This window comes from Podarcis liolepis (genome assembly GCF_965112155.1).
Source record: "Podarcis liolepis genome assembly, chromosome: 14".
Classification (NCBI taxonomy): domain Eukaryota; kingdom Metazoa; phylum Chordata; class Lepidosauria; order Squamata; family Lacertidae; genus Podarcis; species Podarcis liolepis.
This window is the reverse complement of record NC_139569.1, coordinates 24,570,745-24,597,708: the sequence shown is the minus strand read 5'-3', so window position 1 is coordinate 24,597,708 and position 26,964 is coordinate 24,570,745. Positions and strand designations below refer to the sequence as shown.

The following is a 26,964-nucleotide window of genomic DNA, read 5'->3' as shown; positions in this document are numbered from 1 at the left end:
TCATTTGAATTGTCTGTAGTGTCATGATCGAATGTGGAAGAGACCTGCTTGAGAGCTAAATTGTCCAATGTTGTAAACATCCAGGAGACACCAGTGGGAAGAATATTTTTCTTTTATTTAAATTGGCTGTGTGTTCTTTCCCGTTTCAAATTAATAGTTTGAATTTCTGGTTCCTAATGTAAGGTTAGTGAGAATTGTTTTTTGGTAAAATAAGACTAGCAATCCTATATAACTTTGTGTAGAAATAAGTCCTACTGTTGTCAGTGGAGTTTATTGTTTACAGTTGCAGCCTTAATCTCCCTTTTTAGAACCCCGTACCTCTTTACACAAACAGACTAGGTTCAAAAATAATGGCAAATTGTGGTTTATCCATCAGGTCTGAGCCTTGTGTTTGCCTGTCACGTCATCCCTGAAGGTTTTGGATTTCTGAAAATTTTTGGATTCAGAATTAGTGCCCTATGGCAATAGAGATCTAATTTAGCATGTTTTTACTTATTTTTAGTGGAAATAAATCTCCAGGTGTTTTGTGCTACAACTTCCATCACTTCCAGCCAGCACATTCCTTAAAGAATTCACCACCCTGAGCCTGTATTTGGCTACATATCGCAAAGTTGATGACTGGTTTGCTTTTAGCTATTTAGAGACATGAAAGGGCTGTTTAGCCACAGCTGACCAGGAGCAGAATGGGTGTTCTGAGAAATGGTGCCAGAGGAAAATGTGTCCAGCCTTAACTTTGAGCCATGAAATGCACGAGTGTGTGTGTTAATTATGAGAATGAGCATGTCTGCATGAAAGCATTTTTCTTCTGGCCCCCACCCCTTTTTCTAATAGGCCTCAAGCAAAAACCGCAGGACAGCGGTATGATCTTTTGCCAGAAGAAATAGCTTGGAAGCAAAAGATGGCAGGTGCTTCATAAGACGATGATGACAAGCTGTCATCATAGCCTTGCCCCAGATGATCTTGGGGCAAGCTCACTGTGGAAGTAGCGAAGGCTTCAGGCCATTTCATTGGACGTGAAACAAAGTAAACTGGGCCAGTGCTGGTGAGCTGCTCCACTGACTCTACAAGTAGAGGTTCTTTCTATGGGCCTTTGGATTCTGTTTTTTAGTTTCTCTTTATTCCTGTTTGCCACCTATCATAGGTATGTGCCCACTTCGCTGCTTGCATTTACTGCCATGGATGATTCTCCTCTGCTTCCTCCCAGGAGGCGGTGGTGCAACTTGAAAACTGCCAGCACCTGAAAGTGCCTCATTTGAATGTGTGCTAGCTCCTATCACACTCCCATCTCACACTCCCATCTCACACTCCCATCTTAAAACTTGACCAGCTGCAGACAAGGATGGCTTGAGAGAAACAACCTTTATTCTTTCTTCCCCACCTTCTGCAAAAAAACCTTGGTTTTTTAAAAAACATCTAGCCTGATCATTCTCGGTGTCAATGGCCATGCTGCCATCTTAAAATGGAACGATCCAGTTTCCCAAATGGTTGAAATCGCAAAGTTGTCTCCTACTTCCTCTTCCTTCAGAGTCCTCAAAAAGACACCTTTGCTTGACATGCAGTACTAAAATATATTTATATTTGATAATTAATCACATCAAGTAACATTTTCCTGTTTCTGACCATATTAATTCTGCAGAGGTTCGGAAGGTGACAGGTCTGAATGGCAGGTTCTCTCCAGGAGCAGATGTCTCAGACCTCTGGGCAGACTGGCACTCTTCTCTACTTGTTTTTACTTCCTTCCCTCCCCCCACCCCAAATGAGAGAGATGTCTGGCCCATACCAAGGGCGGCTGCCAGAATGCAAAGGTCTCACACAAAGCCCCCAATTGTGTTCCCCATGAATGTGTTAGCTGTCTCACAAGGAAGGACAGCGAAAGCATCACCGTGCCCAGGACAGCATCTTTCTGCAGCCTCTGTTCCCTCCCACCATTTAGAGCATCTAACGTTTCACCACCACGTGGCTCCTTCTCCAAGTCAAGGTGCCAGGGTGGGCAGTAAAATGGACATGTTCTCAGGTTTCAAACCGGATTCCGAGGGATTTGATAATGCACAAGCTCTATACTGTCAGAAGGCAGAGTCAGAGGAGCAAAGAGGGCATCGAGAATGGAGGAACAGACTGTGGCCCACATCACCCCCTGTCCAGTAAGTACCCTGCTGCCTTTTCTTTCCCCACAACCCAGCACCTGCCGCTCCTTGGCACCAGTAAATGTCCCTTGATGGGTTCCTGATCTGTTTCTCTTGGGATTTTTCCTTTTAAAGGAGTGGAGTGATGCACAGTCACACAGGAAAACTTGCAAATGGATTGTGTCCCACATTATTGGGACGCCTGGAGTTCTCAACTTGGGCACCAAAATACTCAGGGCGTCTTGGGATCAGGGTAGAAGTGAGAGAATGATACAGGTTGAGAAAGGGAATTGAGAGAATGCTCTGATCCAAATCCTTTCATTGCCCCAGGACAGGGGTACCCAATGTGATGCTCTTGAGATGTTGGGCCCCCAATTCTCATCAGCCCCAGACAGCAATGCCAGTAGTCTAAGGTAGTGTGGTTTCTGGTCCCACAACATTGCAAGGGCACCATGTCGGCTGTTCCTACCTCAGGACTATTGATGCAGATCTTGGTGCTCCTGGAGATTGAAGGTACTCCGTATGCAAGAATGATCAAACTTAGTGAAATCTTTCATAACCTTAGGGAACTTATATATGTTATAGGAAGTCTTACCATCAACATTAAACTAATACTTTGTCAGGCAGCTGCCCTCCAGATGTATTGTACTATAAGCCCCAGCCAGCACAGGTCCAAAACATCAAACTACAAGGTTGGGGAAGACTGTTTTATACTTTGTGTAGGCAATATTCTGAATCTCTTGCATTCACTTAGGCAAAGTACAGTATTAAACATTTTAGTTTAAAAGCCTGCCTAAATATCTTCTACTGCAGTCCTTTACTTTGGAGTAAATTCCTCTGAACACAGTGGGACCTGTTTTTGAGCAAGCCTGCATAGGATTGTTGTCTTAATTTCAGTTCTGTGCACTAAAGATTTTAAATCAGGCCAGACCTCCTCCAAAAACTGATAACTACACTGCTTGAGATCCCTATGCTTTTGCAGAGTAACAACTTGAACACCAAAATAATACAAAGACTTAGATACCAAGGGAAAGAGGAAGATGTATGATCCATGGAATCCCTGTGGATCATGACAAAAAACATTTTGAATACCTTGTATTACCTGTCTTTACATAGTCCACAGCTTTCGGAAAACCAGGGATCACTCATCCAGCAATGGGATGAGAATGAGTTAATTTCCATGTCAACAAAAAATGATTATTAATAATAATTTATTATTAATTACCTACCCTTAGGTTCCAGGGCAGGTTACAACCATATAAACTGGGTAGGCAAGCCCTGAGCTGCTTATATCGCATAACTACACCTTCTGTAACCATCAAGTACATCCATGTTTGCATTTTTGTCATGCCATTTTATTGTACTTCATTTTCTTAAGCAGAATAGGAAAGGGTTGGAGTCCTTCAAATGAAGGTTGCATGTGGTGTTTCCCACTAATATTTTTGATGTTCAACTTGTTGGCTTCTGTTTGACTGATGGGCTTATCTTGGCTCTTAGGAGAGAGCCTTGCCGGCAGAATCCAAAAGCCCTTCCAGGACATTTTGGGTTGTTCTTTCTGTCATTTTAATCTGTGGAATCATCTGCATTGCTGTGGCAGCAACTCTCAGCTTCGCAAAAACATCTCCCAAGGTAAGGAGGTTCTCTTACCCGGGGAACGCAATACTCTGTTCACCACCCCATTTTGCCTGCAGGGAGTGGCTGAAACTGTTCATCAGTCATCAGCAAAATAAGGTTGCAATCCTCTATACCAGGCTTCCCCAACAGTGCAACCAACCAGCCCACTCCACCACCCCACCAATGCTTTGGACTACAACTCCCATGAACTGCTTACAGCTGGAGGGTTCCAGGTTGGGAGAAGGCTGTTCAGCACGCTGGCCCGGGAGTATGTCCCATTGAACTCAATGGGACTTGATTTGATTTATTAGATTTGTTTATTGCTTTATATTATTACCACTGGAAAACTTTATCTGTATCCCCTTCCTTGTATTCTTGCAATGATTTATGTACGAACAAGTATGTGTTGCACATGAGAGAGCATTTTCTTTCATCTGCCCTGCGCGTTGCCATCAGCAACATGTTCTTCTGTTTTGAGAAAGAGTAAATTACTCCTGTCGTCTCCCTTCTTGCACCCGTTGTGATTTTGCAAACCTCCTTGCAAACACTCCATTAAAACATCTGTTTTCTAAGCTGAAGAGCTGGAAGACATAAGTCTTCCTCTTTCTGGCTGTTGCAATGACTATATTTAGCTGTTCTAGACGCACACCCCCAAGAAAATGACCAGGAAGGGGAGCACACAGAATCTTGCTGCAGCCGATAGCCCAGGCAGTTTCTCCCACCCCCAACCAGTCTTAACACTGCATATCTTCGTAGCCTCTTTTGCAGGTTGTCCGGTTAAACTTCCAGAACCGACCAGGGTCTCGGATGAACCAGTCGGCTTTCATGAACAAGTCCAGGAACACAGTTACTTATTGCATAACTTCCCCAAGTAACCAAACAACATCAGTCTTGTTTGACAACAAGAATGTGAGTGTCCTGGTGGTCCCTGCCTTTCCAAATTGTGAGGAAGGGGATGGGGGAAGGGTGCACAATGCTGAGAAGTTGCCGGTGCAGCCACAAAGCCCACCTAAGCCATGAAGCTGGCGGGTGCTCCTGGCCAAGCCACTTGAATAGGAAATCCTCATGGCCTTTCTGCCTCCCAGGATTTTTGTGATGGTAAAAGAAGCAATATATGTGGCATTCCTTTATCCTCTTCAAGTGCCACAGAATTTTTTAATGAACAGTTATATATAAATATAGGGGAAGCTGATGCAGTTTCCTGGCATGCAAAGGACCGTGGTGGAGCACTGAGGAGCCGGCGTTAGAAATAGTAAAGTGAACTATGTCTGAGCAAGCCGCCTCTTGCCCTCCTGCTGCTCAAGCGGCTCAATGAAATGAGCATCCCTCTGGATGTGCAGGAGGCCCCCAGAACAAGTGTGGGTTTCAGTCTAGCTATACAGAAATTTCAGCCGCTCTGAGCAGTGTTGGACATGCAGGCCCCTAGAACACACACACACACACACACACACACACACACACAGCAGGCTTCCTTCCAGGAATCTTTGATAGACTAAAATGCCCAGGGGCATGTGCAGAGTGCATTTTCCTCTGCACACAACCATAAGCCCCTAAGCATGTATGTATTTACACACAATCAGTATTGGAAGTCAAAACCTCCAGTTGAGGAAGTATGTGGCTTCCAGATCAGAAACCTCTGCATCTTTCTCTCTGCAAATGAAACACACTGGAGCAACTCTCAGAGCCTGTGCCTGAGAGAAGCTCAGGAAAAACAACTATGAGAATGTATTGCAGGGGTGGCTAACCCACAGCCCTTCAGGTGATGCTGGGCCACAGCACCCATCATCTCTGCCTGCCAGCCATGCTGGGACTGGGAGTCCAGCATCTCTCACGGGCCACATATTAGCTCCCCCAAGTGCATTGCTGGCGCTACAGGAGGCAGAGAGGACAGTACTATGTTCACTTAGTCAGTGGATCAAGCAACCTGTCAACAAACAAAACAGGCTTATCTAGTTTCTTCTGTTCAGGGCTACGTCTGCTACAAGCCCTCAGAGCAGAACAATTGCTACCTGCGGATGATGGATGACCGAGACCGAGACACTGTCCAGATGTCCTTCAACCTGTCAGAACACAGGGTAAGCACAGAATGCTGAAGCAGCCTCCGTAGAATCTAGATTCCTTATACTCTTGCCTATTTTCTTAGTTTAAATGAATTTTAAAGAAGCATCACCTGGAAAGCCAGGAGTATTTCATCTCCCACAAGAGGTGGTGAAGGACACTAACTTAGAAGGCTTTAAAGGGGGAATCATTCATTCCCTTTAGGATGAATCTTAATCAGGAGTGCCTAATCTGTGGCCCTCCAGATCTTCCTGGACTCCAGCTCCTGTCATCATCCCTGACCGCTGGCCAGCTATTGAATCTGAAAACCCAACAGCAACTGGAGGGCCACAGATTATAGAATTGTAGATTTCAAAGGGACCCCTTGAGTCATCTAGTTCAACCCCTGCAATGCAGGAATCCTTCCCACAGCTGTTTCTGGGTGGGTTCAAAACACCAACCTTCTGGTCAACAGCAAAATGTCTTTGTCTAGCCTCGTTGGGCATTCAGAACATAAGATGTCACTTCTGGATGAAGCTAGTGGCCCATCTAGTCCAGCATCCTGTTCTCACAGTGGCCAGCTAGATGTCCCTTCCAGCAGCTCGTTTTCAGAAGCACTGCTGCTTCTGAGCAAGGAATCCGAGCATAGCCATTGTGACTAGTAGCCATGGATTGCCTTTTCCTCCTCCCTCAATGTGTCCAATCCTCTTTTAAGGCCATCCAAGTTGGTGGCCACCATTGCCTCCTGTGGGCGTGAGTTCCATAGGTTAACTGCATGAAGAAGAGCTGTCCTTCATTTTATCCTTCCCGAATCTTCCAACATTCAGCTTCAGTGGATGCCCATGAGTTCTAGCGTTATGAGAGAGGGAGAAAAACTATTCTCTCTCCGCCTTCTAAGCCAAGATGAGTGGGTTACTCCTATCCATTTCCTTTAAGTAAAAGAAAAAGGAGACGAAAATGTAACATAGTGGCAGGTGAGGGGGCCGGAGACAAGGAGAGGAAACCCTCTTTCCAACTTGTGGGCAATTGCAGTAAGCCAAGGAAACAAAGGTGCTTTTGTCAGTGATTCCACAGCAGCATAAGTCTGAGTAATGATGCATAAGAGTCCTGCAGACAAAATGTTAATGGCTTCAGGTGAGGGGCGAGGGCAGAGGTTTGATTTCGGAAAGACAGAGGCCCCTGTTCTGCCAGGAACGTCGGGACAAAGCTCAGTGGGGTTGGTTTACCGCCCCCACTTCCATTTAGCAGGGAGGCAGCGCTCCTGGCCAGCTCTGCCAACGCTCCCCCAGAACTTTGGAAGAAAGTAAATGGGGAGGAATGTGAGACACCCGGCAACCTTGTTAATGAAAGACTGTTTTGAAAAGGTCTGGTTCCCATATGTCAGCTGTGTAAACAGAAGTGATGTTAGGGACCTTGGGGTGAAGGGCAGGAAATAAATCTTTAAAATATACAATTTCTTCACACAGCATGAAGATAAACTATAGAACTCACTCCCGCAGGAGGCAGTGACAGCCACCAACCTGGAGGACTTTAAAAGAGAATTAGATAATTCCATGGAGGAGGGGGCTAACAATTATGCTCTCTCTGCCTCCACAGTTGGAGACAGGAATGCTTCTGAATACTAGTTGCTGGAAACCACAGGAGGGGAGAGGGCTCTCGTGTTTGGATCCTGCCTGCAGATTTCCTATAGGACCATCTAGTTGGCCACTGTGAAAACAGGATGCCGAATTAGATGGGCCATTGCTCTAATCCAGCAGTCCATTATGTTGTAATAATAAGACTGTTAACGTCAGACTTCCAGCCCCTCACACTTACTAAAGGAGAGGTTATGCCATGGATAGTTGAAGGTGATGCATTCACTGATTCAGTCACTTGCCACTTTTCTTTCTCATATGTGACTTATGGATGGATGCATGCAATCCTCTGCATTTTTTGTTGAGGTTGAATAATGCCGTTTTATTATAAGACAGATAAAATATTTACCATTTTTTTTAAAAAGGACAGGTCAGTGTGGCCTGGGGCAATGGCATGACTGCAGCTCCCCAGTCCCTGACCCCTTGGCAGAACTAGATGCTGGTGTTCATCTGTCCACACCAGCCTTCTCAAAGCTGGTGCCCTCCAAATAATAATAACGTACCCTGCACATCTGACTGGGTTGCCTTAGCCAGATGTTTTAGACTACAACTGCCAACATCCCTAGCAAGCACTGCCGTGATATGAGCTGTAGACCAAAACCTTTGCAGGGCACCAGCTGGAGTGAAGGCTGGCTTATACCAACATCTGTTCAGTGCTTCCTTTTGATGGTCATTAATGAAGGATTAAGGAATGCAGAGCCCTGACACTTGGTGTTTCTTGTTCCTGCCAAGGTGGATCAGCTGCCGCTTCCCAATGACAGGACCCAGTACTACCGTGAGTTCCTGGGGATCGTGCCAGGGAGGCAGGTGCGACCAGAAGAGGCAGGGGAGGCTGTCAGGTCCCTGTGTGGGCAGGCACCCATCTACTGGGTCAAGAAGAAAGACGGTGAGTGGGCTGCTGGACCCCAGCCCCCAACAGACGCAGCCAGCTGGGGAAGGGTCATCGTACCTCAGTGGTAGCCCATCTGCCTTGCATGCAGGGAGGTCCCAGGTTCAATTGCCAGTGGCATCTCTAAGTAAGTCTGAAAAACCCTGGACAGCAGCTGCCAGTCAGTGTAAAGAACACTGAGCTTCATGGACTAAAGGTATGACTGTATAAGGCAGAATCTCGCAGCATGTTGTGAGGATGAAATAAAGAGGAGGAAGAGGCATGTAAACCTCCTCAAGGGAAAGGTGGGATAGCAATATAATTAATTCAAAAACTCCTGCCTCTCAGCATACCCCTACATCAGCTAGGGTAAATAAAAATCATCCCAAACCAGGTTGTATTCTGAGGACCATGTAGAAAGGTGGACAACAGGTATCCAATTAAGAGCTTTCAGGCTTGCATTCAATCTGCTGAGCAGAGCTCCAGTCCCTCAGATTGAATTCTCCTGGGATGAGAAGTGCTAAACAAGCTGGGGTGTCTCCCACTGTCTTAAGAGCTCCAAGGTGGGGAGACACCCTTTCTGGAACACTGGAGTCTTTTGCAGGTGGTTTCTTGGATGGGAGATGTACAGCAGCAGAGCCCAAGATCTGCTTCTTGAAATTTAAATACACAAAATTATTGAAAGTGGGTGGTTGCCTTTTTCCACATTCTGCAAGAGAGCTGCGTTAATACGCGGCCTCCCACCCCCCCAAATAATCAGTTTTAATAGTAAATGCTCTGCATTTGGATGCTGTCCATGCACTAACCGTACCAGTCACACACCTGTTCTCCTTGTAGGTCCTCCAAAGCAGCGGCTCATCTACCTGTGCATTGACATCTGCTTCCCGAACAACATCTGCGTCTCCATCTGCTTCTACTACCTTCCCGAATGAATGGCCTGGACCACCCTCTGCACCTCTGCTCTTCTCTACTTGAACACAAGGGCGAGGCTCTGCTGTCTCCGCCAAGCCCACGTTGCAATTCAGGGCTCTGGATTGGGCAAGAAGGGCTACAGGAACCTTCCCCAACCTGGTGCTCTCTGGGTGCTTTGGACTACAATTCCCATCAGCACAGCTGTGCTTCCCGGGTCTGATGGGCTTGTAGTCCAACAGCACTTGAAGGGCACCAGGTTGAGGAAATTTGAACTACAGCGACACTCAGTCAAGATGGCAGTATATACATATGTGTGTGTGTATATATACTGTATGTATGCTTTCGTAGATTTTCACGGGTACAGGAATGCAGGTTTTGGTGTCTTCGGGTGTCTTCCCGTGTAAGAGTTGGGGTGTCTAGGCGACGTTTCGACGAGGTCTCACTCGTCATCTTCAGGCTGGTGCTTACGGCTTCTTGTTACTGGAACAGAGCAACAGCACTGTTGCTCTGTTCCAGTAACAAGAAGCCGTAAGCACCAGCCTGAAGATGACGAGTGAGACCTCGTCGAAACGTCGCCTAGACACCCCAACTCTTACACGGGAAGACACCCGAAGACACCAAAACCTGCATACTGTATGTATATGTATACTCCTGCTTTATTTACAAAGTGTTGCCCTTTCAGCTATAAGCCTGTAAATAATTGTCTGTGGGGAGAAGAAACTGCGTGGTGTAGATCCAGTTAAAAATCTGAGTCAAACAAACATTTTGTAAATCAAAGTATTTTTTAAGAAAAACCACAAACCACTCATTTTAAGGAGCTACGCTGGTGTGTGTGCATGTGTGAAAATAATTAAAAGCACAAAAAATGAGGAAATGAGCAGCTTGAGATGTGTGTTAATAGCAGCAAGGGAGGGAGAGAGAAAAGAGAAGAACCAAGAACTCCTGTGTCCCACCCCCCAGGGCTAAAAGCACGCTTGCACTTCTCCAAGCACGCTTCCCTGCTGGAGGTCCTTTTCAGTCCTTTTTTCCCCAATTCTGTGGACCAGGATGGCAGCGGTACACTGCTTGGCTGGCTCAGTTACTCAACCAGCCTTCCTCAAGCTGGTGCTCTCCAGCTTTTTTGGACTACAACTCAATGTCAGTCACAGACGGCATTGCCATAGGGTGCTGGAGCTGATGGGAGTTGTAGTCCAAAACAGCTGGAGAGCACCATCTGGGGGAAGGCTGCATTTAAATAATCTGCTAATTAATAAAGGCACTTCTGAGCCCAGAACAGGGAGCTCCAGGGAGAAGCCATTGCTCACTCTCCCCACGCCTGGCTCCAGCATTGAATGTCAGGCCTAACTGCATTTTTACTTGCAACTTGATTCAGTTAGAAAACGCTCTCGCTCTCCCATAATGCTGCCCCCCACCAACCCCGGATTGTCCAGTGATGCTAATGTTGGAAAATTCAGGAGGGACAGAAGAAAGTTATAGCAGAACTATGGGAATTCACTCCCACAAGATGCAGTGATGGCTACTGACCTGGATGGCTTTGAGAGGGGTTTACTCTAGACAATTCATGGAAGATGAAAAGGATTATCAATAACTAGTCAAGACAGTAACCTCCAGGAGCAGAGGAGAAATCACAGAATTGCAGTGTTGGAAAGGACACAAAGGGTCATCTAGTCCAACCCCCTGCAAAACAGGAACCACAGTGATGAGTTTTCCTGTGCTCACATCCTACTTGTGAGCTTCCCACTGGTGTAGCTGGCCTAGAGGGGCCTGTGATCCAATCCAGCAGTTTATAACCACAAAAGGAATGAGGGTAAACCATTTTTCTTCCAACTCCAGTGAGCCTTCTGAAGCAGGAGGTGGCAAGCTTGCAACAGAGGCAGCCTACCTTTGCTCCTGGCATGGGAGAATGGGTGTGTGTATGCACATAAATTGGAATGTCCGCTGAGCCATTTACGTTGGGCAAAGGTGAATGGAAGGAACAGAGGGCAGCCTCACCTAAACAAAAGCAGTTCCCCAAAGAGAGCAAGTTGAAACCCTGTGTTGGGAGATCCATCCCATACAGTAACATCAGTGCTGAGTGTCACAGTTTCTCCTTACAAACCACTCTTTGTTAAGCAATACTTTGGCACAAAGATCTTACGCCAAACAAAATCTGGGGGTTCTGTTTTAAAACTGCCTGCCACTGTGCAAAGATGGTTAAGGTGGCTTCAATTTTACTTGAATCCGGCTCTTCTGCAGAAAGGCAGCTGCGGGTGGCAACACAGTCTTTGCACACCTGACCCCCCAAAAAAACAGTCTTGCAGCAATCTTGTGAGCGCAGCTTTCCTTCTCAGCCCAAGACGCTGTCGTTGAAAGCAAGGCAGACGACCGCTTTCTGATGTCCACTGTATTCCCGCTTGATCTCGCCCGTTTCCACACACCAGAGCCTGGCCAGATTATCAGAGGAGGCTGGGGAAGGAAAAGGGACACCGTGAAGCCACACATACAAACACACACAACAATCGGCAATATATGGATGCCACTGAACTGCTTTACAAGGTTGCCGTAACAATTAGTGAGCTACTTCATAAAGAATTTATAGAATTATATACAGTGGTACCTCGGGTTACATACACTTCAGGTTACATACGCTTCAGTTACACACTCCGCTAACCCAGAAATAGTGCTTCAGGTTAAGAACTTTGCTTCAGGATAGGAACAGAAATCGGGCTCTGGCGGCGCAGTGGCAGCAGGAGGCCCCATTAGCTAAAGTGGTGCTTCAGGTTAAGAACAGTTTTTGGGTTAAGAACGGACCTCCAGAATGAATTAAGTACTTAACCCGAGGTACCACTGTAATGCTTCAGGTTAAGAACTTTGCTTCAGGATGAGAACAGAAATCGTGCTCCGGCGACATGGCAGCAGCAGGAGGCCCCATTAGCTAAAGTGGTACCTCAGGTTAAGAACAGTTTCAGGTTAAGAACGGACCTCCAGAACGAATTAAGTTCTTAACCCGAGGTACCACTGTACTGTTTAACAATGTGTACGTTGCTCAAAATCTTCGTATTTTTAGTAGGGTGGGAAGGAGAAATGAGACGGGCATCATTTGATTTTCTACATAAGGTCCCAAAATAGCTTGGCCTGGCCACAGGGGGCTTAATGTCCCTTGTCATCCTTCCTATTCATTCTCCAAGGAAAGGTCGGCCCACCCTTGTTCACCTGTGACAATGTACTGAGAGTCCCCTGAAAACGCGCAGTCCCACATCCAGCCACGGGAGGTTTCCCCTGGGTTGTTGCTCTTGATGCTCAATTCTGTCATCAGAGAGAAGTTAGACGTCCTCCAGATCTTGCAGGTTTGGTCAGCAGAACAGGTCGCCAAAAGCCTGGAGCAGAAGACGGAAGACTAGTCAGAGTGGGGCAAGGCAGGTGGAACCCAGGCTAGAAGTGTCACCCAAAATAACCAATAACATAAAAGTCCCTATTTATACTGCCGGATTTTAAAGAATATTGTTTATTTTCATCCCTTCCTCAAGGTGGCATACATAGCTCTCCCCTTCCACATTTAATCCTCACAACAACCCTCTGGTGTAGGTTGAGGCTGAGGCAGTGACTGCCCCCCCAAGGTCCCCCAATGAGCTTCATGGCAGAGGGGGGGTCTGAACCCTGATCTCCCAGGTCCTGGTCCAACGCTCCAACCACTACACCACACGGGCACTAAATGGAGAAAGCTTCCATAGTTATGGGTCCCAAAAAGAATCCTTATAGGGAAGGTCTGTAGCTCAGTGGTAAGAGAATCTGCTATGCAGGCAGGCAGCCTTATGGCATCTGCAGATAGGGCTGGGAATGCCGTCCCCCGCCCCCACCATATGAAACCCTAGAAAGCCAGTCCTACTCACGTGGAGTCTGGGCTGAATTTGCACTGGAGAGCATAGCGGCTGTGCGCAGGAATCTTGGTCTTTGGGATGAGCTGTGTCACCTCGTCTCCTATGCCACCTGTGAGATTCCACACGTAACAGTTTCCCTGCAATGGGAAGGGAATAAAACATCTGAGAGGACATCAGTCTGAAGGCTTAGATCTGGTTGTCACATGACACCAAGCCATGGTTAGTTAACCTAACTGGCATGTGCAAACCCAGCCCAGCATGGTTTGAGGTAACTATGGTTTGGCAAACCGATGAGCCTTGCTTAACCATGATTTGTTTGACCAACCCACCCCAGGCCTTCGCTGAGCTACAGTGGCCCGAGGCAAGAGCATCTGGAAAACAAAAACTTTGGGTGGCTTGTTTGTTCCTCTGTCAGGCAACTCATGGTTTGTTGAACAAACCATGGTTAAAACAAACCCTGGTTTAGCGCTACGTGCAAACACAGCCACTGTGGACTCTTTAAACAAGACGCTGGTAGAGAAGCAATAGGCAGGCTATAGCGCATCACTGCACCACAAAGCCAGCCAGCACTTACTGAACTGTTAACGGCAGCCATGTAGCTGGCATCAGGATCAATATGAACAGAGTTGACAGAGACTTCTGGCTCTGGGATGAGCTGTTCATTGTGGTCCGTCTTCAAGTCCCAGATGTGAATGGCCCCACTCTGGTCCCCAACGATAAGTTCTGCCTGTGGACAGAAATACACACAAAAAGTGCCATCACCTCTCAAGACCACAGACCCTGCAAATCCCCACCATGTGGAAGACTGCATGGAAAGGGGAGACGTTCCCAGGGGATGGTCTGAAGTCACATGAGGCCACCTCCCTGCTGAAGCTAAGCAGGTCTGGGTCTGGTCAGTGCCTGGGTGGGTGACTGTCTGGAAACCCACAAACCCACCCTTTTGGATTCCACAAGGGACGAAAGGTGGAACAGGAACGTCAGAAAATAAAAGTATCTAGAATGTGTGGATGGGAGGGCTTCATGTTGACTGGTTTGGGTTTCTCTAGCCTGGTGAGAAGAATAGTGAGAGGTGATATGAGAACCACCTTCAGATATTGGAAGAGGTGTCACATGGAAGATGGAGGAAGCTTGTTTTCTGATGCTCTGGAGGGGAGAACCTGAACCCATGGATTCAAGTGAAAAGAAAGGAGATTCTAACTAAACATTAGGAAGAACCTCCTGATGCTAAGAGCAATCTGACAGTGGAACAGACTCCCCTTCACTGGAGATTGGATGGCCACACGTCAGTGACTTTAGCTGGAATTCCTGCATTGCAGGGAGTTGGACTAGGTGACCATTGGGGTCCCTTCCAACTGTACAATTCTGTGATTCATACCTGATTGGGATGGAGGCAGACACAGTTGATGGGGGCATTCACTTGGAAAATGCGCTGGCACTGGAGGTTGCGGGACCTGGGAACAGAACAGACGCAGACAGAATGACAGGTGAGCCAAAGCATAACCCCTTCACTGCCATTACTCCAGGGAGCTCCAAAGCACTTTTTGTGAACTTCATTCACTAGGAAAGCCTCCTATGCAATCAGATCTTATATTTCAAAGGAACATCTCCTGGCCAAACCCTCAGTGGAGCTCATTAAACAATGCTTAGGGGACCACACCCTAAATGTGCAGATTCCTCTTCCTGAACTACATAGAGGGTAAACTTACATTGTGATCCATCCCCCCCCCCCATCATAATTTAAAATTCACCCTCAATATATCCACTCTTGCAACTCAGGATAACAGTTCATGCGTCCAATGAAGTGGCATGTCCTCTCCAAATCTTATGCCATTATAAATTTGTTTGCCTTAAGGTGCAACAGACTAACACAGCAACCCCTGTGAAAATCAGCAGTTTATTCACTCCCAAAGCTCCCAAACTAGGTCAGACAAGCTGGACTTCTCCCCCTCTTCCTTCTACTCTTCTTTCTCTCGTAACATTAAACAAGACTGTCAAGAATTAAACTGGCAAGCCACTAGATGAAGATTCAGCATGCAGGCTGCAATCCTAAAACTTTAGATAACCATTTTTAATTTTGAGTTGTTCTGTATTCTATGAGCTTACTATTTCTGGATGTTTTAAATGATTTTATTGTACACCACCAGATTTTTTTGCAAGTTGGTATAGAAATATTCTTATAGATAAATTAATTCACTAGGAAGGAAAGCTCATTAAACTCAGTGGGATGGAGTTTTGCTTGAGGTCACGCTAGAAAACCCTTGGGCTCAGACAACCTTGTTCCTGCATCGGGAGTCAAACTTCAAGTCTCTTCCAGTTCTGTGGTGCCAGCCTAAACTGAGACAGCATCTGATTTAGGCTGAAAGAACCATTGGCCATGACCCCATGACACCTGCCTTCTTGCCTACAATGCTGCTTAATGATTTGAGGAAAGAAACTCCTGTGTATCTTGCAGATCGTCAAACTCACTGACTTTCCTTGCAGATCCATGGTCATAAGAAGAGCTTTGATGCTGAATCAGGCCAATGGCACATCAGAAGTATTTCTGCCTCCAACTACAGAGGCAAAGCATAGCCGATGTGGCTAATAGCTATCAATATTTTTCTCCTCTACTATTTTTTTCTAATTTTCTGCTTCCTGTGGGTGTAAGCTCCATAATTTAACTGTGACTGTATGATGAAGTATATTCTTTTTTCTGTCCTGAGTTTTCCAACATGCAGCTTCACCGGTGAGAGTGGAAGAAAAACTTTTCTCTATCCCCTTTCTCCAGGTTATGAAAAGGAGCAGAGCTCCAGAGGCTTACCTGAGGTCCCAGATGCGGGCCATGCAGTCCTCGCCTCCTGTGTACATCCAGCGACCATCTTCATGGAAGCCAACAGAGGTGATGTTCTTGCTGACACCGTCATAGTTGATAACAGGGTTTGGGTTATTGGAGTTCAAGTCATACATACGGATGTGTTGATAGCCTGTCAAAAGAACCCCCAACTAGTTCATTGCTAGTTCAAAAGCACAAATTTGACCTTTGCACAGAATTTTCTGCGGGCGACTGGCAGAGTAAGTACTCGTGTCAAGACCCACAAAACATTAAAGCAGTCATTCTCCTTCAGCTGCAGTGGCAAGTATTAAGGAGATGGGGACAGCTAACTGAAATTTATTTTGGTTTGCTCATACTCAGGTAGGTAGGACTTACACCGGCAGGTTCAAAAGCAGGGTTTCAACTAAACTTCGGAGCTTTAAAAGCAAAGTTATTCTCTATTAGGAATAAATGTCTTAGTGGAAGTTAGACTAGACTTATGAGGTCCTTTCCAGCTCTATGATTCTATGAACTGTAAGCGGTTTATCTTATTAACCAGGAATCCCTGTAACAGTAAATCCCGACACTATAAACAACAGTAAGGTCCCCTCTTCTGTGTCTGTCCTTTCTTCCTAGCCCTGCTCCCATCCTAACTGGAGAGCCAGTGTCGCCTAATGGTTAGAGTGTCAGACTAGGTCCTTGGAGACCAGGGTTCAAATCCCCACTTGGCCATGAATCTCACTGGGTGGCCATGTGGGCCAATCACTGCCTCACAGCCCAACCTACCTCACAGAGTTGATCTGGGGATTAAATAAGGAGAGGGAGAACCACGAGCACCACCTTGAGCTCTTTGGATAAAAAGGTGGGATATAAATGTAATCGATCAACTCCAAATAAGGACAGGGGAAAGGAATGACCAGGGCAGTGGGGTGGGGCATGTTGCATTTCCTTCACTTTACTTGATGGTAGGGCTGGCATCAACTAACAAGCATGGGGGTGTTTCTCTGGGCTGGAAATAACCTCCCTAGCTTCTCCTGAGGCCATAGCTTTGTGATCATGGAGAGAATTCACTGTTAGATGTCTCACAATTCCTTGGCAGAGCCATCAGCATTGCAGACATCATGCCCTTGGAGAGACAAGGTTGGAAAGACAAGGTTGCACTCCATGCTCTTGGAATACGCCACACTTACCTGCAGCAGCAATCATGCTCCGATCTGGGGTGATCTCGAGAGCATTGACCTGCTGGCAAATGTGGTTAAGGAAGACAGAACAGGCTGGCCCACATAGCTATAGTGAAACACTAAGTAAGGTTAGCAGAGCCAAAATCCTGTTACAGCTGGCGCATCAAAAGGATACAGAATCTTGGTGCTGGACGGTCCGGGTGCATATCCCACTGTGGGCCTGCCAGAAGCGAACTGTGTGGTCATAGCCGGCAGTGGCCAAGATGACGGGGTCGCTGCCCACAGTGCCCTGTGCTGTGTTCATGGTCCAGGTTTCTAAGGACACAGAAAGAGAGAGGGGTAGGAGTCCCGCCCATGTGGCTAGAGAGGAGATGCCCCACCTTCTCCCAAAGAGACACTTGCAGGGAGCGGGAGACTCAGCACTGCCCAGAGCTGACAACATGGCCACTAGTCACAATGGCTATGCTCTGTCCCCACAGTCAAAGGCAGCAATGCTTCTGAATACTGCAGCAGGGGAGAGGGCTCTTGCGCTTGGTCCGGCTTGGGGGCTTCCCAGAAGAGGCATTTGGTTGGCCACTGTGAGGACAGGATGCTGGACTAGATGGGCTATCGGTCTGACCCAGTTCTTATGTTCTTATGCTAAACTGACAAGCCCGGCTCAAGTCACACTGTTTTCCATGGAGTCACTGCAAGACTTTCTGTCTGTCTATGTGTGTTGCCATGTCCCTGCATCTTTCAGAAGGAGGATGCAGGAATCTGAAAGAAACCCCAAGTGTGTGTGTAAACCCTTTTTAAAAACTGTTAGGAACCTGGATCAAATTTGTAGAGCAGAGCACGCACACACTGGAGAGGGCTGGTAGGGTGAGGGTGGGTTCAAGCTATTCAGGCAGTATGGATTGGCTCAGCCTTGAATTGCAATGTTTGTTGGTTTTTTTCATTTTTATACAGCCCCCTCAATGCACACAGCACGCTCCCCAAATACCAATAGTGGCATGCAGGCGATCGCTGCTTCCCCCACCCACCCAAGGAGAGGTAACAAGGCAAGGAGTGATGCAGCAGCCGGAGTGTGTCCGACTAGTCCTGGGTTCAAAGCCCAGTTCTATCTAGTCGAAACCAAACATGGCTCACAGCGTAGTTGTGACAATAAAATGGAAAGCTGGAACAGAGGACACTTTGAGCTCCTCAGAGGAAAAAGGGCATCTAAATCCAAGAAGCAAATAAAATAAGTTTGGACCGCTGAAAGCAAACAAGAGGGAAAGGGTGAGCATTGCAAAAATTAAAATGCAACATAAATTAAAATAAATATTGGAATAAGAATGAAAACTTGCAATTATACATTCTATTTTTATCGCAGAGCACTGTCTCTGATCCACAGAGGGAGATTCCCTGCCCCATTTATTGGGGACTGGCGGGTGGGGAGGGGGTGCGAAAAGGACGCTTACCTTCAGAACCAGAGTAGGGAGGGAGCCGGTAAAGCGCATGCGCACGCCAGATCTTGCCCGGTTCAAACTACGCTTGCGTCGGAAGAAATCAAAGGGCAAATACGCGCCTGCGCACAAAAGTAAAAACCCAAGTCCTACGTTTCTAGTGTCTTTTTATAGAGTTGCCAAATTATAGATGCACATTAAGTATCTGACTTCCGAGTTCCTTTTTGTGAGGCCTACCCAAACAATGAAGAAAACCGGGATTTTACAGAGGAAACCTACACATGTCTACTCAGACATAAGTTCCATGGGAGTTGCTCCCAGGTAAGTGTGTAGAACAGCACACCCTTCCCTCCAGCAATATGTTTCTCTACACTTTGGTGCATCTATGGACTCATCCTGCCTGCCGCCCAAGAAAAACAGCCCCTTCTGTTCATTTGCCGGAGGAACAGGCCGCGGCTAGAATGAGGCATGCGCAGTACGATCTGTCAAAAAAAACTCCAAACAGCATTCCCCAGCCTGGTGCTTTGCAGATTTTTGGACTACAACTCCCATCAGCCCCAGCCAGCAGAGCCAGGTACGGTTCTGGGGCTAATGGGAGAGTGACCGGCTGACTGAGGCTGGTGGGATTTGTAGTCCAAAACATCTGGAGGGCACCAGGCTTGGGGAAAATAAGTTTTATGGACATATTTTGACAGGCCATTGGTAAAGGCCGCCATAAAGCCTCCAGTAAGAGAGTTATCCCGGGACAAAAAACGCCACACTCCCCTCCTACCTCACACCCAGGAAGGGAACAGTTCCATGCAGGGCTGGACTCTTACATCAGGGGCATGAAACCACTTTCGCTTACACCAATCCAGGCCACATATTTTGAATTATAGTGTGACTTCACTTAATTGTATTAATTGCTTTGATGAATCTGTTCTTGTTGTGAGCTATATTTATCTGCTGCTGTGTTTGATATTGCAGTGACTGCAACACTCAGTTGCTTAGAACATGGTGTTGCTAACGCCAAACTTGCAGATTCGATCCCCCAGCTGCATTGCAGGGGGTTGGACTAGATGACCCTCAAGGTCCCTCCCAACTCCGCAATTCTTTTATTCTAATCATTGTCGTTTTTTTGGTGCCACTTGGAACTCAACATTTGCTGCTGGAAAAGCAGAAGTAGCAAGTATTACATCAAATCAAAACATCCAGCCTCTCACCTCAGAAATGGCCTAGGGGGAAAAAAAACACGGCAAAACCCCCAGAGAAATAGACAAACGACACCGCACAGAAACCCATACACACACACACACACAAAAACCTGAATCAGGTGAGCTCTCTTTGCACCCCAAGGAGACAAACTCCTCTGGGGTCACCCCTGGTAGGTTGGCCTTATATCCTCACTTCCCCAGCACAGGTACAACTTAAGGTGGGCAGGTTTGGGCTGATGTCTATAGTGCCATGTGAGCCTAGGCCTGATGAAAATGACCTCCCAAAGACGCCAGCCTCTTAGAGACAAGTGCTTTCACAAGGGGAGCAGTACCTCTCCCCACTTTCCCTCTTCCAGACAGCTGCCTTTTCCCCACTTACCTCCTTCTACTGCAGCAGCACAATTTCAAAACCCAATTGTAACTCACCTTTTGGTGTCTGCTGCTAAATTCTGGGGAAACCTTCCCTTTGACAAATCTCAGTTATTAGAAAAATATGGCAAGCAGCCTCACTTGAAAAGATCTCCCCAGTGTTAAAAGGTTGTCAGGGGACAAAGCACACAGGACAATTTTTTGTGTGCAATTTGGCATCACTTTATCTCCTGTGCTAATAAAGCAGAACACAATCATCCCATTGTTCCTCCAGTATACAGTATAGTCATACTTGGCTTCAATAAGAACATAGCGAAATGACTCTCATGTTTTTGCACAATGTGCATTTAACATCCCCCTGGAATGATTTACATTGCTGGGGATTTAAATTGCTCTGTGCTGCGTGTTGTAAACCTCAATTTGTTTCTACTTGTTCCTATAGCATGGGAAGGCAAACTAAGGCCCGGGGGCCATATCCGGCCCAATCACCTTCTAAATCCGGCCCACAGACGGTCCGGGAATCAGCATGTTTTTATATGCGTAGAATGTGTGCTTTTATTTAAAATGCATCTCTGGGTTATTTGTGGGGCATAGGAATTTGTTTATTCCGCCCCCAAATATAGTCCGGCCCCCCATAAGGTCTGAGGGCCAGTGGGCCAGCTGAAAAAGTTTGCTGACCTCTGCTTTATAGTAAAAAAAACACACGCTCACAAATAATGACAATGGAATAAAAAAGAAACATGAAAGTCCTAGGGTAAAAGGGGAGTCAAGCAGGAGAAATTGTACTGAGAGATCAAGAGGGATAAGGATCTAGTACCATATTGTTGGATATGGAGGTGAGGAGCTCGTCAGAAATTTTATGGAGGGCTGTTTCTGCATGCGCAGGGGGCAGAAGCCAGCCGAGTGCCCTCCAGATGTTTTGCACTACAGTTCTCAGCAACCCCAGACAGTGTGCCTGAGAGACAGTGTGGTGTAGTGGTTAGGGTCTTGGACTAGGACCTGGGAGACATGGGCTCAAATCGCCACTCAGCCATGGGTGACTTTGGCCAGTTACCATCACCCAGCCTAGCCTGCTTCACAAAGCTGCTGTCAGGATGAAATGAGGAATGGGGAGAAGGCCTTGAGGCCCACCTTTTCCTCCTTTGAATAAAAGTATGACTATTAATAAATTAAACGTATCACATATACATGCCAAACTGAGCATGCTGTGAGTTGTTGTGGTTATTATGATTATTTTCAAAAGCCCCAGAGATGACGTGTGTTCATACTGTTGGGTCACTGACCTGTGATGACTCTTTTTGTACACATAACCTAAAACATGCAGGGCTCGATTCTTGCCTGGCCTCAGCTCCTGAACCCTCCTTTTCCAGTCTTGGAGCTCAGCCTTGGAGAATGTGATGTGGCACTACAGAGAAAGAGCTCCTGAGCATGTGTGGAGTGCCGTGTCGTCAGCTCACCACTCATACATTGGATCAGTGGGTGCTGGCCCATTGGGGCAAACGGGGTGCTGCTCCACCACCAGTCTTGCCCTGCCCTTGGCCAATTCCTGGCTAACTGCTTACTCAAAACCAGTCTAGAGGGTAGCACTGCAGATTTGCTTCCTCCTGCTCCTCCCTGCTGAGTTTACAAGGAGGATGAGGACGGGGACAGAACTAGAGTTGGCTTTGCTGGTCATTGGCTCTTGGCGCAACCTACTGCTGGGCTTCTTGCATTCCACCCCATCATTCCCAATTGACACCAGCCATCACTGCATGGGGTCAAGGGCAAGGGAACCATGTGTGAGGAGACGGCGCCTTGAGTCCCTGCACCTTTCTTTTTGGAAATTGTATGACTCCTCAGGGCTTGGGTTGAGCAGCCCCAGTTCCCACACAAAGAGCTATGGCTCAGTGTTTTATGGATCTCTTTGCCTGCAGAAGGTCCCAGGTTCAGTCCCCAATGGCATCTCCAGGTAGGTCTGGGAGAGAACCATGAATGAAGTCCTGGAGAGCTGCTGCCAGTCAGTGCAGACAATACTGAGCTAGATGGACTACTGTTCTGACTCAAGATAGGACAGACCCCTAAGGCAGAGACTCAATTAAGAGAGGGGTGGGAGATATCGGGGGCAGAGCAATTTGAAGTAGCTCCTTCTGTTCCACAAGCTTAGTGGCAGAGCCCCTGCTTTGCATGCAGAAGGTTCCCAGGTCAGGCACCCCCAAACTCAGCCCTCCAGCTGTTTTGGGACTACAACTCCCATCATCCCTAGCTAACAGGACCAGTGGTCAGGGATGATGGGAATTGTGGTCCCAAAAACATAGGGAGGGCCGAGTTTGGGGGTGCCTGTACTAGCAGCTGTCAAGGCCCTTTACAAATTACAGTTCCTAGGATTCTTTGGAAGAAGAATCACTATCATCTTCCAGCTCCCTTCCCCTCCTCACATCTGGCCCCCAACAGATGTTGTAGGACTACAACTCCCATGGGAGTTTTTGGACTACAACTCCCATCCGGAGGGAGGCTAGGCAATGGGAACTGTAATGCAAAAACACCTGGAGGGCACCAGCTTCTTTTCTTCTTTTTTTGCGGGGGTGGATGAGCGAAGGCTGCTCTCTTCTCTGCCATAATGCTGCTCTTCCTTCACTGGCTGGCACCTCTCGCCCTTGCCAGGCGGCCTCGGGGCTTCCCTCCCCGCTCCTGCTGCTCGATGGGAGGGCGTCTCCTGGCTGCTCCGCCCCCGAACCGGCTCCCGCTGCAGGGCTGGGCGATGCCGGAGCGGCTGCTCGCGGCTGCTGGGCGCACCTGGCCGGGCCAGGTAGGAAGAGGCTGCCGGCAGGTGGAAGGGGCTCGGCGCGGCCGCTGCGTCTCCCCGCTGCCAGCTCGGAATCCCAGTAGCGGCAGGTAAAACTACCTGGGCGCGTGGGTGGCATGCGGAGCGGGCAGCCGATGACGCGGGGTGGCGGGGGGCAAGGAGCTGAGAGGGGGGTCCCTCTCCCCACCCCTACCCCAGGATGGGGTGCAAAGAGTAGTCCCGGGGTGCTTCTGGGGGCACTGGGGCTGGAATAACCTTCCAGTGCCAGGCTTGGGGTGGGGGCGGGGGCGGTTGGCACAGGCTGCGGAGGCCTGTTTGGCGGTGCCATGACGGAGAGAGAGCTTGCCAATGCGCAGCTAGATGGCATTTAATGAGCGCAGGGCATGGAAGCTGGCAGGAGTCTGTGGGCACCACCAGCATAGGATGGCATGAGCAGGGGAGCAGGTGCTTCTGCCCGGTGGGGGAGGAAGGGGTTAATGGAAAGGGGGCACAGCTGTTGGCTATGGGGAGGCAGGCATTTGCCCCATGCCAACCGAGGTACTTAGTACAAAGGATCTATCTCTCAGGGAGGGGGGCAAGAAGGTTGGAGGAGGAAGTGTTTTGGGGGGAGGCTCTGGCGTGCCACCAGCTTATTGTGGCAGGAGGTTGGTTAGAACTGATTTCCGTTTTGCCCAGATCATGCAGAGAGGGGTTGGGGGTGGGGGTGGGGAACTGTCCTGCCAACTGCATCTACATCCTGTGCCCTATATCCTCTATATCCCCAACAACCTTGGAAGAGGCCTGGTGCATAACAGAAAGCGGGAGTCCTTTATAATCTAAAGCATTCTGATCATCATCACATTATTATCTTTAAACTACCACCCTCCCCACAGATTAGCAAAGCTGGCTTTGGCACCTGCAAGATGACTTCAAAAGATATTCAGACTTGTCTCGCTGTCCTGCCTTCTAGGAAAGGCGGCGGGGAGGGGCTTGGGACCAGTGGCGTAGCGTGGGTTGTCAGCACCCGGGGCAAGGCAAGTAATTTGCGCCCCCTAACCCGTGGATTTGCGCCCCCTAACCCTAACCCCCAGATGTTGCGCCCGGTGCGGCCGGCTCCCCTGCACCCCCCAAGCTACGCCACTGCTTGGGACCAGCAACCAGGGACCTCGGCATTGTTTTAACAAACTCCCTATATGTTGGGGGGGGGGGGGAAGCAGGGAAGGAAGTGCCATGACAATTAATCTAGAATTCAACCAGTTTAATTGATGTAGACGCAGCTTCAAACGGGCATGCTGCAGCCTGGGTGCTTGTCGGCCTTAATACGATGCATCCTGTAAGAATAAAGTGCTTGGCATTTGGATATAAGATTATTGTATAGATGCAGTGCCTTTTTTTCTGGGGGTACGCTGGGATACGCATACCCCTAAACATTTTGTGAATCTTTGTACTTTTGTCCATTTACTGTATTTATTTTCCTCGATTTGAACGATAAAGTGGTGAGTTTCTTGAGTCAAAATGAGAGTACCCCTAAAGAAAAAAAAAGCACTGTATAGGTGTATTATACAGACACAGGCACACTTCCCCACCACCACGTGTGGGACACAGCTGGCTCTGTCTTTTTTTCCGGAGGAAGGTTAGTCAAGGAAAGCTGCGGGGGTGGGGAGGTGTTTGTGTGGTTTGTGCAAGTGTGTATCTGTTTTAATTATTAATCTGTTCTTTGGTCTCCTGTGTTTGCTGACCTTGTGAGGAGGTTCCCAGCTGTGCGCAGAGTGCTTTTGGCTGGGCCCCTCATAATGCTTGGTTCTGTTAGATTGGGGGGGGGGGAATATGGAAAAGGGTGCACCATGCCCTCTGGCAACTCCACACACCCCCTTCTGTGCCCACTACAAAGTCCAGCATAATGTGTGGGGCAAGGGTATGGGGCTGGTCATTTTTTAAAAAAGCAAAAAAAGGTGCCGGTATTCACCATGGAGTTACAGTGACACATGTTTAACCTTTCTAAAAAATAAATAAATAGAGATACATAAATAATAATGCTGGTACTGTGTAACCTTGACTGAGTACCCCTGGACAAAACCACTAGGGCTTGGAAGGAAGACCCTGGGGATGAGGGCTGCTGGAGATTCTTGGCTTCAGAGGAAACTGCAACTGCAGCACAGCAGCCCCTGCTGGCCCCCACCCCACAATAGTGGCAACCAAGCCCGTTGATATAGCAATGAGTAACAGTAGAGTTAAATATTGTTTCCAGTTACTGTGGGTTGCAGCCAAGCCTCCGCCCTTCAGCTTATTCTTGAGGTTACTTTCATTTCCTTGCGGGAGAGCCTGTTCACCAACGAGCATCCTCTGGTTCTGGGCCTGCAGAGTGGGTAACGTTCTCTTATCTGCCTATATAAAATGTAAGATGGTCGCCTCACCCAGCAGTTTGCACCACTGCTGATAGGTAGTTTTGTGTGGCCTCCACATGTGGCGATATAAGATGGGGGGCAGAGGCGCTTCATACAGCAGTTTAGCAAGCCGCTCTGTGGAGCCTCTTCTCCTCCTGAAACGTCCCCGCAAGCATGTTTAACGAAGAGTACGAGGGCTTGCTAACTCACTGTGGGAAGCACCTCATCCCCTCCTTTAAAAAGAGCTGGGGGGGGGGGTGAAATGGTGAAACTTACTGGAAGAACAGGACAACAAGAAGAGAGGCTTTTAAAAATAGAATGAGGAAAATGTATTGATTACTTGAAGATAAACAAAGTAAAACCTTTACCAGGATTGAGATAAACACGTGCAGTAAGAAATGATTACCGTATTCTTCCGTATATAAGACTATATTTCCCCTCTATTTTTTCAAGTTTAAAAGTGGGGGGTTCGTCTTATACATGGATAGTGCATATAGGGTATTTCTTTATTTGGAGTCCCAAAAAATAGGGGTTGTGTTATACACGGGGGCGTGTTATACACAGAAAAATACAGTAAATAGGAAAGATAAGGAAAAAATGAAGTAAATAGTTTGAACAGGATACACAGCAATAAAAAGATATAAATTAAGCAACTGCAAAAAGGAGGAAAGTCGAAGGAAATGTAAATTGAATTTGTAAAGATTTTGTTTTTCTAGTTTAAAATATTTGGAAAAAAAATTGATTTTTTTTTAAGGTCTTGGGGTGAGCTGTGGGGGGACGGATGGGGAAGATGTAATGGGTTTGATTAGGAATGAGGGAAAGGTGGTTGGCGAATGAATTGAGCAGACTCAGCAACCTCTAGTAATAATAATAATAATAATAATTTATTATTTATACCCCGTCCATCTAGCTGGGCTTCCCCAGCCACTCTGGGCGGCTTCTAACAAAATATTAAAATACAGTAATGCATCAAACATTAAAAGCTTCCCTAAACAGGGCTGCCTTCAAATGTCTTCTAAAAGTCTGGTAGTTGTTCTTCTGTTTGACATCTGGTGGGAGGGTGTTCCACAGGGCAGGCGCCACAACCGAGAAGGCCCTCTGCTGTCTGATATGTTCACCCACAACTTAACAGCCTGGTTCCCTGTAACTTGGCTCCTCGTAGTGAGGGAACTGCCAGAAGGCCCTCAGTTCTGGACCTCAGTGTCTGGGCTGAACGACGGGGGTGGAGACGCTCCTTCAGATATACTGGACCAAGGCTGTTTAGGGTATTGTTAGAACTTAGCTGTCTAAAGTATTGTTAGAACTTAGCAACAGAGGTGGAAAATGCAGCATAGCTAGAGCAGTCCTGACAAAAATGCCTCCCTTCCAGGACAACTAGGATAGTGCGTGTTGTGTGTGGTGGTGTTGTTGCTGTTTATTTATTAGAACCGCAACCTATGCACACCCTCTTCCCTCATTTGGCTGCAACAAACTACCAGCATAAAATATAACCAAACAGGTCTGCACCATCCATTTTAGCCCTCCAAATATTGGTGGACTCTTCATTCCTATCAGCCCCAAGCAGCATGGCCAGCGGTCAGGGATGATGGGAACTGTAGTCCAACAAACATATGGAGGGTTGCAGTTGCCACATCCTGGGTCAAAGCCTGAAATAGCATTCATTATATAAAAGAGAGAGAGAGAAGAGAATACAGCACATCATTCATTGGAGGGGATTGGATTAAATGACCCTTTTTGGCCCATGTCAGCTTCCATTTTTCTTTGGAATGTATTGGTGGGGAAAGGGTTAACCTCTCTCTACACACCCCAGTCC

General features: G+C 47.5%; 3 protein-coding genes across 11 annotated transcripts in view; 2 read left to right on the top strand and 1 right to left on the bottom strand.

Moving 5' to 3' along the window:
* Window positions 1-19: 19 nt before the first annotated feature.
* On the top strand, window positions 20-9,949 carry BRICD5 (BRICHOS domain containing 5). 2 transcript variants are annotated; one of them, XR_014518891.1, is made up of 7 exons: window positions 20-2,141; window positions 3,621-3,752; window positions 4,494-4,646; window positions 5,705-5,812; window positions 8,141-8,294; window positions 9,114-9,507; window positions 9,803-9,949. XR_014518891.1 is itself a non-coding variant. In XM_083474035.1 (6 exons), the coding sequence occupies exons 1-6, from the start codon at window positions 2,103-2,105 to the stop codon at window positions 9,206-9,208; spliced, it is 681 nt and encodes a 226-aa protein (XP_083330161.1). In that variant the 5' UTR covers window positions 20-2,102; the 3' UTR covers window positions 9,209-9,528. The 2 variants fall into 2 exon arrangements, 1 of the variants encoding a protein (XP_083330161.1); XM_083474035.1 differs by lacking the exon at window positions 9,803-9,949 and having other exon boundaries at window positions 9,114-9,528.
* A 2-nt stretch (window positions 9,950-9,951) lies between these two features.
* On the bottom strand, window positions 9,952-18,803 carry MLST8 (MTOR associated protein, LST8 homolog). Of its 5 annotated transcripts, XR_014518890.1 has the most exons (10): window positions 18,460-18,792; window positions 17,193-17,332; window positions 17,027-17,078; window positions 15,846-16,008; window positions 14,421-14,496; window positions 13,620-13,772; window positions 13,058-13,182; window positions 12,381-12,544; window positions 10,249-11,633; window positions 9,952-10,198 (listed from the first exon to the last, which is right to left on the bottom strand). XR_014518890.1 is itself a non-coding variant. In XM_083474022.1 (9 exons), the coding sequence occupies exons 2-9, from the start codon at window positions 17,319-17,321 to the stop codon at window positions 11,515-11,517; spliced, it is 978 nt and encodes a 325-aa protein (XP_083330148.1). In that variant the 5' UTR covers window positions 17,322-17,332; window positions 18,460-18,803; the 3' UTR covers window positions 9,952-11,514. The 5 variants fall into 5 exon arrangements, 4 of the variants coding, with proteins under 4 accessions (XP_083330148.1, XP_083330146.1, XP_083330147.1 ...); XM_083474022.1 differs by having other exon boundaries at window positions 9,952-11,633; window positions 17,027-17,075; window positions 18,460-18,803; XM_083474020.1 differs by having other exon boundaries at window positions 9,952-11,633.
* Window positions 18,804-22,682: 3,879 nt separating this feature from the next.
* The window catches only part of LOC310692761 (hexosaminidase D-like), a 44,199-nt gene continuing 39,917 nt past the window's right edge, over window positions 22,683-26,964 (top strand). For 2 of the 4 annotated variants that reach the window (XM_083473991.1, XM_083473990.1), the window contains exon 1: window positions 25,087-25,133. The gene's annotated coding sequence lies outside the window, so the exon portion shown is untranslated. Of the gene's footprint in view, window positions 22,878-25,086; window positions 25,134-26,964 lie in introns of those variants that run through there. The other 2 variants (XM_083473989.1, XM_083473988.1) reach the window with 2 other exon arrangements.